General features: G+C 37.6%; 1 protein-coding gene across 1 annotated transcript; it reads right to left on the minus strand.

The window, feature by feature from the left end:
• Positions 1-3508: 3508 nt before the first annotated feature.
• LOC143856578 (O-glucosyltransferase rumi-like protein (DUF821)) lies at positions 3509-9975 on the minus strand. Its single transcript, XM_077366842.1, has 6 exons — positions 9111-9975; positions 8004-8584; positions 5561-5750; positions 5362-5426; positions 4660-4870; positions 3509-4058 (listed from the first exon to the last, which is right to left on the minus strand). The coding sequence occupies exons 1-6, from the start codon at positions 9294-9296 to the stop codon at positions 3696-3698; spliced, it is 1596 nt and encodes a 531-aa protein (XP_077222957.1). The 5' UTR covers positions 9297-9975; the 3' UTR covers positions 3509-3695.
• Between the last annotated feature and the right edge of the window lie 3126 nt (positions 9976-13101).

Raw genomic sequence — 13101 nt, forward strand, 5'->3', positions numbered from 1 at the left:
GTTCGATCCTGGCAGATCTATTCACTCTATCAGTAACCATTCTTTTTTTCTTTTTCTTTTTCTTTTTCAAAAAAAACAGCAATACTATTTTGGAAGCTAGTCAATGATGACCCTCCATGAATTCACCTATATAAGCCGCGGCTAAAGCTATTAGCTCAGTGGAAGAGTGTGCCCCTGATAATTGTGTCGTTGTGCCTGGGCTGTGAGGGCTCCTAGTCACATGGATAGTTCAATGTGCTCATCAGAACCTAACTCGGAGATCCCCTGCTCCAGGTAGTAAGCCTGTCTCTGAGGTTGTTGAATCTTGTTGCGCTTCCACTACTAATTATGAAGTAAATCCCTGAGTGGCAATTGGAGGGGCATCTGGTAAAGAGCCAGGGGGAGCCCTGTCTATGAGAATGATAGCCTAGAGGTATCCCCCGTTGATCCGTCTGTTAGAGGCTGAATTTTAGCAGCAAATAGATCCATTCTTTCTAAGAGGCCGGAGGGTGTTGGGACTATTGAAGGGGTGACACCTACAGATGCTGTAAGTGATTAACTGATTGACTCAATAAGGTTACATGAGATTGGCTCTTGACCTTAGTTGGACTAAGACCAGGACTTGGTTACAATTTTCCAATGAATTTGTAAATCAATACAAGTTCAGTACCCAGTTGAATTGACCTGACGAGATCTAGATTTGAGCAAGCAAGAATTAAAGAAATTTTTTACTGCATTCATCTCACCTGATGGAGAGACAGAGCTTCTCAAATGCCTGTTCAACCTAATAAAGAAGAGAAAATTGGGCTAGTGTTGAAGAGTTTGGCTCCTCAATCATCCAAGCATATGTTTGCTCAAGTTTTCCCAAATTACAAATCCCTTATCCAGACGAGGTCACAAGTTGAGGACATAATCACCAATGACAGACGAGTTAAAACTTGGAGCCAAAAGAAAAGAAACCTATCAATTCAGGAAAAAGTGAGGCTAATGTGGTGCAATCGATTGATTCGAAAGTGGTAGCAAATGAATTACAAGCTCCTAGGCTGTCATCTCAGCAGCCACAATAGCAATACACTGGAAAAATTAACCTTCCCCAAGCTAATGAGATCAAAATCATCTCCCTTTCCATGTGGTCCCTCCTCCAGCTAATATCAATGTAGGATTGGCATTAAATCCCCTCAACTGATATTCCATTCCCTAAAGTGAAAAGTACATCCATAGATGTGAAAAATCCTAAAGTGCAAAACCAATAAAATTTTGTGTGCATTCAAAATGATAACAATTGTTGGAAGCTTTTGTTTGATGGTAACTTTGAATCTCATTTTTGAGGGGCCAAAGATCCTGAAACTGCATGCATAGAAATTCCTAGATGTAGATCATTTTGTATCATTCTTCTTCAATCTCGTTCAGAAATCCTCCTTCCATAAGAAACATGTCTTTTACAATGATATTCATGTCAAGTTTTTTCATCACAATTATAACACAATCCCTTTTTCTTCAATCATTTGCTTGCATTAGTATAAGCCAATTAATTGGAATAAGAGTAGGTTTAGGAGGTACCTCTTGATTATGAATCTCGGCCTTTGATTTAGTCACTCTGGCTTGGTGTCACTGTAGCATCAACTTTTCATCATACAAACGAGCGAGTCCCAATTATTGTTTAACATTTGAAAATCCAACAAAAGATCGTCCTTCAGTCCTGCAAGAAAATAAATAACAATAAATGCTACACCTGCAAGAAAACAAACTACAGCAACAAGAAATGCTTCAGAAGAGCCTTTGGTTTGAATGATATGCCTTTCAAAGTGGGTTTGATACTCTCGAAAGGAAAATGTTTAGTGAAGTTTTTTTTAGTCAATACCTTAACAAAATCTTCAAACTCTGTTGGTCCAAAACGAGTGCTTGCCTGTGTAAATTCATCCCACGTCAATTTTGCCGTGGTTCTCATTATCCATTGAAGCATTGGATTGCCTTTTTCTCAAGATGTAATGAAATTGATACAACTTTCTCCTTGTACACCATCTTTATCAATTTTAAATATTTGCTTGACTCTATATACCCAACTTTCTTAATGCGTAATCACCATCAAAACGATAAAGTTCTCCATTACAGACCCTCCTATAGCCAATCTATTCACAAGAGGATCAAAATCTGATATTATTTTAAGTAAGTTCTCATTAGCTTCACAATGCATTATCACAAATATAAAAAATGAAAACTTAGATTTGAGTTCCAACTCTCGTAACTGAACCATAAACTAAAATATAGACCACTTAGAAGAATAACTACCCTTGCCCACCTGTCCATTGGTTACAATAACTACTCTAACTACTTTTATGAGTTCAGACTCTCATAACAGAACTACAAACTGAAATAGGCATCAGTCACATCGATAACTACCCTATTACCAACATGGCCATAAAAAAGAATAAGAAAAGAAGAAGATTTGGAATGAATTGGCCAAATATCTACAGAAAAGGAAACAAAAACAACAACCCATTTTGGAAATCATATGAAATTAAAAAATATCAGTAAAATATGAGAATTAAGTAAAAGATAGAGCGGAAAACTGGGGAGATGGCATCCTTAGAGAGGAAATTGGGCAGGATTGAAACAGATGAAAGATTTTTGAAAGATTAAAGCCATTAGTGATTTATAATTACTGACAAACAACACTAGATAGAGGGGTGCAACTTGGGTAGGGCTCAACCCGAACCCGACAAGTTCAATTCGTTTTTTTGCCGGGTTGGGTAGGATTTTTCAGGGTCGGGTCAGGTCTGGATTTTGTAACCCGATTTGCAAATCAGGTCGGGTCGGGTTGGGGTATCGGGCAACCATACCCGAATGGCAACCCGGCTTATTTTGTTAAGTTTGTTTTTTATTCTTTCAACTTTTTACCTTTTTAGGCTTTATTTCATAGAGTTTTAGATATTTTTGGGAAAGTGGCCCCCACAACACAACAAAAACAAATAATTATTGATGACTTTATTTCATAGAGTTTATAGATTTTTAGACATTTTTGTGGCCCACACAAACAACAAAAACAAATAACTTTATTTCATAGAGTTTGACATTTTTGTGAGTCAAAAACAGATTATTGGCGACTCACAATTGGTTCTCAAAATCCAAAACAACCCGGCTTGAGGTGGTTAGTCCCATCAACCAAATGACCAATAAACTTATACAACTAATCAGGCCATAACTCAACAACTGTTGGTACCATATCAAATTGGGTCAACCCGACCCAACCCGACCCAAATTGGAAATCGGGTCGGATTGGGTTGGGTTGAGGAACTTGTAAATCGGGTTAGGTCAGGTCAAACCCAGCCGGGTTGGAAATCGGGTTAGGTCGGGTTGGGTTGGTAGAATGGGTTCCTTGGGTTGGCCTCAACCTGACCCAACCCGACCCGAGTTGCACCCCTAACTAGATACAGATCCTGAGCTCTTACTCAGGATCAGCTTGAGTAAGAGTGCACGTGACCACACAATGTCACATGGGGCACAATACAATAAATTTAAATCATTGAGAGATGAGTTATTACTATCATTTCATTACAAAAAGAGATCTGTATTCTTAAAAGCTACATGTATAAAAAAAAGTTAATAGAACATTCAATCAATACAGAATGATGGGCAACAGATGCCTAAAGAAAACCCTTCCATTACCCATTGTGAACTACCCATTGTGAAAGTAAATGTACTTGGGTTTGGATTGATCAGTTTGCCACACTTCTCTGGCTACCCTTTTCTCTCTGGGCTTTCTCAGACCTTTGTATATCACTTTTTATTTCCTGCTTTTCCTTTATCCATCTCTCGATGTCTTGGTGATTGGGAGATGGAAGGGAGCATGGGTAGGAAGATGAAAGGGAGGCAGATGACCTTTCAAGGAATTTCCTCTGATTTGTATCTGCAAAACAGAGGAGGGACTCTACGCACACTTCCTGAGCAGATGAAGGTGGAACTGGCTTGAAGTCTTGTAGCTTTGAGTACTCCACGATGAGGTGATACATGTAATCATAAACTTGTTCCATATTCAAATCATTCATGTAATCTTGTCCTCTTCTTCCTATGAGCTCTGCCTGCATTCAAAAAGGAAAAAGGGAGAAAAACAGGCATTCAATTAAAGGAATAAGGCTCTTAATGCAATTTGATTGTTAAAAGGGAATCCATGAGAAAATGATGCTGTAGATTCCTAAACAGTACTTTCATACTATTTATTGAGTGAATTAACAGGGTGTAGGAAGAGGTATGTAAATGGATGCCTAGATGGGGAACCATCAGGAGATTATATTGTAGATTCATAAGCTTCATGTTATCCATGATAGGACAGTCCATGAGATTAATATACTGCATTTTAATGTCTATTTTTGGTTAATCTGGGTTCCAATGATATTTACCCTCAAAAATAAAATTGATGGTTTAACACTTTAACTATCAAAGAAAAACAATATGACTCAAAGAATTCTGAGGTACAAGACCTGAATATATCTATTCAGTGTGTTATAGACACACATCATGTAACTACTGATTGGATAGTTTTCCCAACCATCAGAGGAACAAGTTACTCCAATAAAGGCAGACAAATTGCGTAGAATCCATCAAAGAAGAAAATCTTGTGGCAAAGACACTAATTCAGGAATGAACAAGAAGAAGACATTAAATCTGGGAGGAAAAGGGTACCTCTACTGGGTGCTCATTGCCCCAGTCAACAGCAAACTTTACAGACTGACATAAGTTGGTAGGACTAACAGGCCAATAGCTTTGTCTTGGCATGAGACCACGACTGAAGAAATCTTCATACACTGGGTCTACTATTAGTGTAAGAGAACCACATGACACAATATACTTCAAGCTCACCGACCACGCAAATCCTTCAGCGTAAATTTTATACCTGCATAAGGAGTTAAGGACAGATTGAGTATTAGGCAAGGGCAGATAAATTATTAGGCAGAATTAACACAGGAAACTTCGTAGTCTCCATCTCAACTCGTAATCTATGTCACAAATATCATTATCGGGAATTTCTCGGCAGGGGAAAATCTCTGGATATATTAATCTCTTTTTTTTTTGGGTTTATATCGGGAAAAAGCGATAAAATAAAATTATTTAAAAAATGTGTAAAAATATATAAATTAAGAAAAAAAATATTTGTAAAAAAATCGGAAAATATTGTGATATTATCGTGATATTACTGCGATAAATGAAAATGTCGTTATATTTTTTAAATTCTCAGGATTATTACAGGATTTTGTCGTTTTATCAAAATATAGCAATAAAACCACAATATTTTGAAAATATAAGAGATATTTGTGACATAGTACGTAATGAATCTGGAGTAAATACACTCATATCATATAGCACAAACTGTGGGTAATGACTTACCGATAATTACACTGGTTTGCCAGCTTGGACTGCTCATAACCAGCTTTTGCTTCTTCAACCCAATTCTGTGATGAAAAAAAATCTATTTCAATCAATACATCTTATTTTTTGAGATGGACAGGCAACACCAATCAGAAATACAACCATTACCACTATATATCCAAATAAAGAAATGCCACGAGCTGTAAATAAAACTTACTTGACGCATAATTTCGGCTCCCCATGTCCTAGAATCATTACAACTCAGTAACTTCTCACGTACAGGAGAGTTAACATCTGGGTTTCCTTTCCAATATGCAGTGGGACGCTTCATTGTCCAATAATGAGATTGGGAACCTAGTTTGATGCTTTTGAATTCTTCATCCCAAGGTCCTATGTTTACTTCAGGCCTGCACAAGAAGCTTGTTTTTATGTATAAAAAAACGAAGCTTGTTTGTAACCATGTTCCTTGCTGATAAAATCACATCCAGATCTTGATTTCAATTATAATTCAAAATTTCAATAAGAAATACTACTCAAAAGGCATCTATGTCACCAAGACAAAGAACCAAACCTAGAAAGTGCATAAGATGATACAAGCATCTAAAAATCCAATAAGGATTGAAACTTGTAAGTACCAACTCAAGCTACCTTCTTTCCCTTGTGTGATCTAGTCAGTACTTCAGAAGCTGGCAACAATCTAAAAATCATATCAACATTAAGGAGTAGATTTGGGTATTAAAATCATCCCATGGAAGGTAGGAGCTTGCAGAGTGGATCTATGTAATAGGGGCATTATTGGCCTAACCCTTAATTTTGTCTTTGGGTTTTGATTAGATATTGGGAGAGAGAATTGGCTGCAAAACAATCTTGTTAGATTATTGAACTCTGATTGTTGACAAGATGCCAGCAAGCCAATTTCCTTCATTGAAAGTGACACATGTATTGACATTCAAAAAAACAAAAGTGAAACACATATTTATCTATGATCAGTTCACAGGGATTCATGTGTCAAACATCAATATAGATACAAGGTGTCTGACACAAGGTTGCCAGATCGGGAATCGAAAGCAGGAATCGAAGGCTCCCAGGGAAGAATCCTGCTTAAGGTTGCCAGAGCGGGAATCAAAAGCGGGAATTGAAACGGGAATCGAAGGCTCCCAGGGAAGAATCCTGCTTCCTTGGTCTGACATGGTAACCCCTAAAAATTCAAAAATGGGGATAATACTAATTATAATTTGCAACAAGATAAACATGGTATTCATTTAACAAACTAAGGAATCTTAGGATTAAGCAACTACAAATCTAAAAATGAGATAATCAGATATCAGTACATTCATCTATCTAAGTTATAATGAAGTAGAACAACTTATTGTGAATAAGCCTCTAAGTTGACAGACCTGGTAGAACAAGAACTTGTTTTCAGTAAGCCACGACTTCTCCGGTACTCTTCAATCTTCAATATGATTTGGGAAAGAGAGAACACCAGCATACAATGAATATAATATTAGAAGAGTTTGTTTAGGGTTTTAGGTTTAGGCGGGGATAACAGATATTGACTAAAGAACATATAAAATAAGAGTTAATAATAAAAGAGGAGTGGAAGCAATATTTAATTAGTAGGACTAAAAGTAAATATTTCACGTTTGACAGAGAGAGAAAAATGTGGACATGCCCATATTAAGACGACACTCTAGCAGTAAGTTTACACGAACAAAATCATCCATCCGCAGCTTTCATACCTAGAAGATCTCCTATATGGAGAATACACATTCCAGTTGATCGAGCCTAATTTGAATTGTTTTGTTCCGAAGCAAGGTTATCCATGGGAGTCTGTTAGTCCTATTCAGATAATTTTTTAATAGGCAAGCTAGGTTTGAAACCTAAGACATCAAGGTTGAGATGCAAAGCATCATCCAACTCAGAGATTTACGACCAAGAGGTACTGGATTCTCTTTCGGATAGACCCTAAAAGGAGAAGGAAGGCTGGAATTCCAACAGACGTCTATTATCTAAATTACTCGACACAATAGAACTCATTTTGGGACCGTCATGTGCCAAAGGCACTGAATGGGGAAGTCGTAAGTCCCTAAAAACGGACCATGTAATATACTATATCTGCTGGGTGATGGGCAATCCCATCTCTTAGCTGGACGGCTGTGTAAAATAACATCAGGTTCTGTTTTTATTATTGCTTGACATTTTTTTTCTTCTGTTTAGGGTAGAATTCGATTAGAGTAAAAAATAAATTTAACAAACAATCAACGAATTGAAACATCAACAATTTACAAAGACAAGAAGAAAATTAAATAAATAAATGGATATAATGGCAATTCAATTAAGTGAAGGAAAAGCAAGGAGAATCCCTGAATTCTATAGAGAGCATAATCATCCATTCATAGTTTCACACCATTCGCATCTCTTAACCCAATGGCTATGTAAAATAACATCTGGTTTTATTTAGTTATTGCACGGAATCCCTTTTCTTCTATTTAGGGTAAAAATCAATTAGAGTAAAAAGTGAATTGAACAAACAATCAATCAATTGAAAATCAAACAAGTTACAAAAACAAGAAGAAAAATTCAACAAACAATATATATGTAACAGCAATGCAATTAGGGAGGTGAAGGAAAATTAGGAAGGGGAATTTATGAATCCTTACCAACCCCAAAAAGACCAGTCTGGAAAGGGAATGTCGAAATGCTGTTGAGTGGTGCAGTAGCGGAAGAGTGGTGGCGGCGTTCGTTTCTTATATCTGGACTTGTTAATGACAGGCCTATCCATGCAATCGAACATCAGGTCAACATCTGGGACCATACCTGGGTACCTCTGTAGAAGCTGCAACAGGCCCCAAACCGTGAACATGGCACGGGTCTGCACGCAGGCATAGTAGAAATCAGCATATAGGCGGCCATTAGAGATGATGATTCGAAAGGCGGCGTGATCGCGGGCTTCCATCAAATTGGCGATGGATATGCGGGAAAGGGCCCATGGGGCAAGATCTTGGTGGATCCATTGAAAGTAAGAAGGGCAAGACAAAGGAGATGATGAAGAGGGAGATGGGAGTTTTTGGTTTTTGGTGTGGGTGGAAGAAGAGATTCGACAGGATAGATAGGAGCAGTGGAAAATGGTGGTAAAACTGGCAGTGCCATTGTTGAATATCTTTGGCGGGAAGCGATGCCAGGGAGTGGGTGCTAGGTTGTGACCTGCAATTGTTTTCGTCTCGGAGATGAATTTGTCTACCTTTGTTTTGGTTTTCCCAACCGCAAAACAACAAATTAAAACACCCAGAATCAAATATTCTTCAAAATGTGATTACATGACATCTTATCAATTGATGAAACTATGAACAACAAATAAAAAAAACTTCCAAAATGAGATTACATGCCATCTTATAAATCGATTAAACTATAAACAACAAATTTAAATAAAAAAACCCAGAATGAGAAATTCAACAAAATGAGACTACATGCCATCTTATCAATTGATTAAACTATGAACAACAATTTATTTTTTATTTATTTTTTAAACCCAGAATAAAAAATTCACCAAAATGAGATGGCATGGCATCTTATCAATTGATTAAACTATAAACAACAAATAAAAAACCCAGAATCAGAAATTCATTGATTAAACTAAAAAAAAACAACAAATTAAGAAATACCCAGAATCAGAAATTCACCAAAATGAGATTACATGCCCATCTCGTCAATTGGTTAAACTATATAACATGATAGGAAAAGAAAAACATATAGAGAGAGAGGGAAACCTTATGAAAGCCGAGGAAGACAGCAAATGAGAAGAAGGCCAAGAGAACAAGGCCTGGGAATATGGGAGATGCCAGAGATGGAATGGAATAAGATCTAATGTTGCTGTTGGGGTTTTTACTGTTCCTATTGTGAATTCTTATAGGGCTATTTCTGGGTAGGCGTACAACATTCCTTGAGAAGCCCATGGCTTCTTCCTCTGATGTTTTTTTTTTTTTCAAATCTCAAGGCGTTTTTTTGCTGCTCAGCTGGTGTTCAGGTTCAGCCAATAAGATTCCCATTTATTGTGTATGATGATTTGATTTCCTCTAAAATGGGTAATCTAGAGGGTTTCTCTCGCCCCTGCTGCATTCACGGCGCGACAACACTTTCCATGCACAGGATGCAATCTTTCCGTGACTGGGGCATGTTTTCCATCCTACTTAGCTATTATTATCATCAAACCGTTTATTTTCGAAAGTGGGAATTAATGTTTGCACTCCCTTGTTTTTAGGGGTGCTACTTGGGTCGGGTCCAACCCGATTTAATTTCGGGTTGGGTTAGGCCTTCATAACCTGACCCGAACCGACCTCCGTCGTCTAATTATATCTTGATTTTCTTTGGCTTTTGTGTTTTTCTTTTTTTTTTGTATTTTTTCTGTTCGGCCCTCGGTGAACCCGAACTTGACTCTACTCAACTCGATCTGATTTCAAGTTAGACGGGTTGGGTTAAGGTTCAGAGAGTTCAGAGGCGGGTAGGGTTAGAGTTGACCATCCTCAACTCGGGGCTTGGATTGGGTCGGGTACTCGGATTAGGGTTGAGGGAATGCTATCTCGGGTTGGGCTAAGCTTGGCCTCAACTTGATCCAGCCCAAACTGAGTTGCACCAATGCTTGTTTTAAAGATGAGATGCCATTGTTAGATTTAAAACTTTTCTAACAAGCTGGATCTGCCATTTTCCCGTGATTAGCGGGCGTTTTCGGTCGAGTCCTATGAGCTAATTATAATCGTCCTAACCTTTTAAAAGTAAGAAAGAATATTACATTCCCTCGTCAGCTTGTGATGATGATTCACCTTTTTTAAATCAGTCTTTCAACTTTTTGTGAAGGGTTTAGATTAATCTCACTAAAAAGATATGTTTTTTTAATCTGAGTTTTGTTTTTATATGCTTAGTTGCAACTACTTTACAAGCCAAAAATCTCGGTCTCGTATGGAAAACCAAAAATCTCTAAATTTCAGTCGTCAACTGCATAAATTTACAAAGAAAGCTACATTTTAACATCACAAATCCAATCCCCTCAGTGGAAACAATTATAATATCAATATACTGAAAAATAATTTCTCATCTTATTCAAGAGATATTTAAGAAAGTCGTACTATACTAATAATAGTCGGGCCGGGTCCAGGGTGTTTTTTTCTTTATACCGACATGAGATTGGGTCAGGTTTTCAACTTGCATCCCGACACAACCCAAGACCAACTATTTCTAATCTTAACCCAGTCGATTTATTTTTAGGTCAGGTAAAACCCAACCCAGGTTGAAATCTTACTGTGTGCGTGAAGTCCAGTATTTTTCCAATAAGTACAGTGGGGGCCAACTTCATAGGATGATGATCCAAACCGTTCATTAGTTAGGGGACAATGTAACTAGGTTGCATCCCGTCTATCATTTCCATAGGTTGATCCTAACCTTCTATAAGGTATAGCCTATTTACATTGTGGCCCAACAAATGAACAATCGGATCATCTTATGAAGTGGGCCCTACTTTACTTTTTGGGCAAAAAAAATAGACTTTACAGGCACAACCATGGTTTGAAATTTCGGTTTCCGACCCCACCGAAATCGAAATTTTGAAATTTCCGCCGAAATCTGGCAAAACGATAAAAACATTATATTATTTAGAAATTTCGGTCGAAATTTTGGTAAAATATTAAATTAATTAAAAAAAAAAGAGGAAAGTGTTCCTAAGCTTATCTGAGCTATAGCTCAAAAACACATGTGGCGCCACTTTTTTTAGGGCGATCCAAAGCATTTATTTGGAAGGCCCTTCCACGGATAGGGTGTGTACCAAAAATCAACCCTATAGGATCATCCTAACCCAATCAAGGGTGGAGGAGAAAGTGGACAGAAAATGTGTGTTCATGTTTCTGCCCATTTTTCCCGTCCACAAATGGCAAGGTATATGGCTGATTTTTGGTACATACCCTATCCGTGGAAGGGCCTTCCAAATGAATGCTTTGGATCCCACAAAAATGTTGGGCCACAGGTGTTTTTGAGCTATAGATCAGATTAACTTATCTGAGCTATAGCTCAAGAACATTTTCCTTAAAAAAAGGGTTTTTTGGTGAAATTTCGGAAAAAATGAAATTTCAACCGAAATTCCATAATTTCGGACGAAATAAAATACCATTTCAGGTAAGTGACATTTCGTTGTCGATCCCGACCGAAACCCAAAATTTCTGTCGAAATTTAAAACCATGGGCTCAACATATAAAATCTCTTTAATGGCATCATCCCCTCACAAAAAAGTGAATGATTGATTTATGTACCAATCTCGTCCCATGTTTTAAGAAAAAAATAAGAGGAATGCTAAATTGAAGGGTGCCCTCAAAAAATAAAATAAAAATAGTTACAAGGGCACCCGCATTGGACCATTTTACCAAGCATATTTATAGTAGTGCGAAAAAATATAAAATAATGGAATAATAAAATCACTTTGGTGAGATGGTCCAATGGGGGTGCCCTTGTAGTTGGTGGTTTGAAAGGGCACCCCTCAATTTAGCATTCCACAAAAACAGATATGCTAACTCTTTAACGGATCCCGTTCAAATGGGATCCTATGTCGTGACACATACGACAAAAGACAAGGGGAGTGAGCACGTAACCCCTCAAATGCCAAAAAATCTTGTGGAAATGGCTTAATCGATCGGCCACTTTCAACCCTTCCCATTTTCACTCCTTGTTTATTTGCAACATGGGATCCCATTTTAGAAGTGTTTTCCATCTTTATAAAATTCGTGAAGAGAGTTTGATTCTGAAATAATTCTGCAACCCAGATCGTCTTGTATCTCTAGTTGCTTTTTATACAAAGTACTATTTTACATGACGATAATGCCCATATATAAGGGGCGATATTACAATGATAACATACACAATAATTAACATGCCATTTACCCTCCCGCAATTTGAACGGATTTGGGAAAAACATTCAAATTGGATCTTAAAAATGCAAAACAGGATGAAGAGAGTCATTTGGTGAAGATATCAGCAAGTTGTCTATCAGTTAGAATGAAAAAGACACAAAGTTCTCCTCGTGCAACTTTTTCACGAACAAAATGATAATCAATGTGAACATGTTTGGTCCGTGAATGCATGACCGGGTTTGCCACCAAATATGTTGCGCCATTGTTGTCACAATGTACTGTTACAGGCTTTGGAAGAAAAATGTGAAGCTCCCTTATAATGATTTGATCCAACAAGTGTCCGCAACTGCGTAAGCAACAACTCAATATTCGGATTCGGTACTGGATCGAGAAACTGTTGGTTGCTTCTTAGCAGACCATGAATTAAGTTATTACCAAGAAAAATACAAAAAATTGTAGTGGATCTGCGTATATCAAGACAACCTGCCCAATTAGCGTTAGAAAAGGCTCTTGGAGAATTTATAGGGGCTGGATATAAACATAGTCCGTAATTGATCGTTCCTTTTACATATCGAAGAATACGTTTGACTGCTTTCAAATGGCTTTCACAAGGGGCATGCATGTATTGACAGACTAGATTCACTGCAAAAGATATGTCAGGCCTAGTAAAGATGAGATACTGGAGAGCCCCTACAATGCTTCTATATGGTGTTAGATCATTTAAGAGGTCGCTAAGATCATCATATAACTGATTTTTCGGTACAATCGGAGTCGACACAGGTTTAGAATTTTCCATTGAGGCTCTTTGTAAAAGTGCAACGGCATATTTCTCTTGACTTAAGAAGAGGCCATCTTTTGTCTTTGTTGCTTG

The sequence above is a fragment of the Tasmannia lanceolata genome, unplaced genomic scaffold, assembly GCF_043159265.1.
Source record: "Tasmannia lanceolata isolate RefF3 unplaced genomic scaffold, GAP_Taslan_0.1 ptg000023l, whole genome shotgun sequence".
In the NCBI taxonomy this organism is placed as follows: Eukaryota; Viridiplantae; Streptophyta; class Magnoliopsida; order Canellales; family Winteraceae; genus Tasmannia; species Tasmannia lanceolata.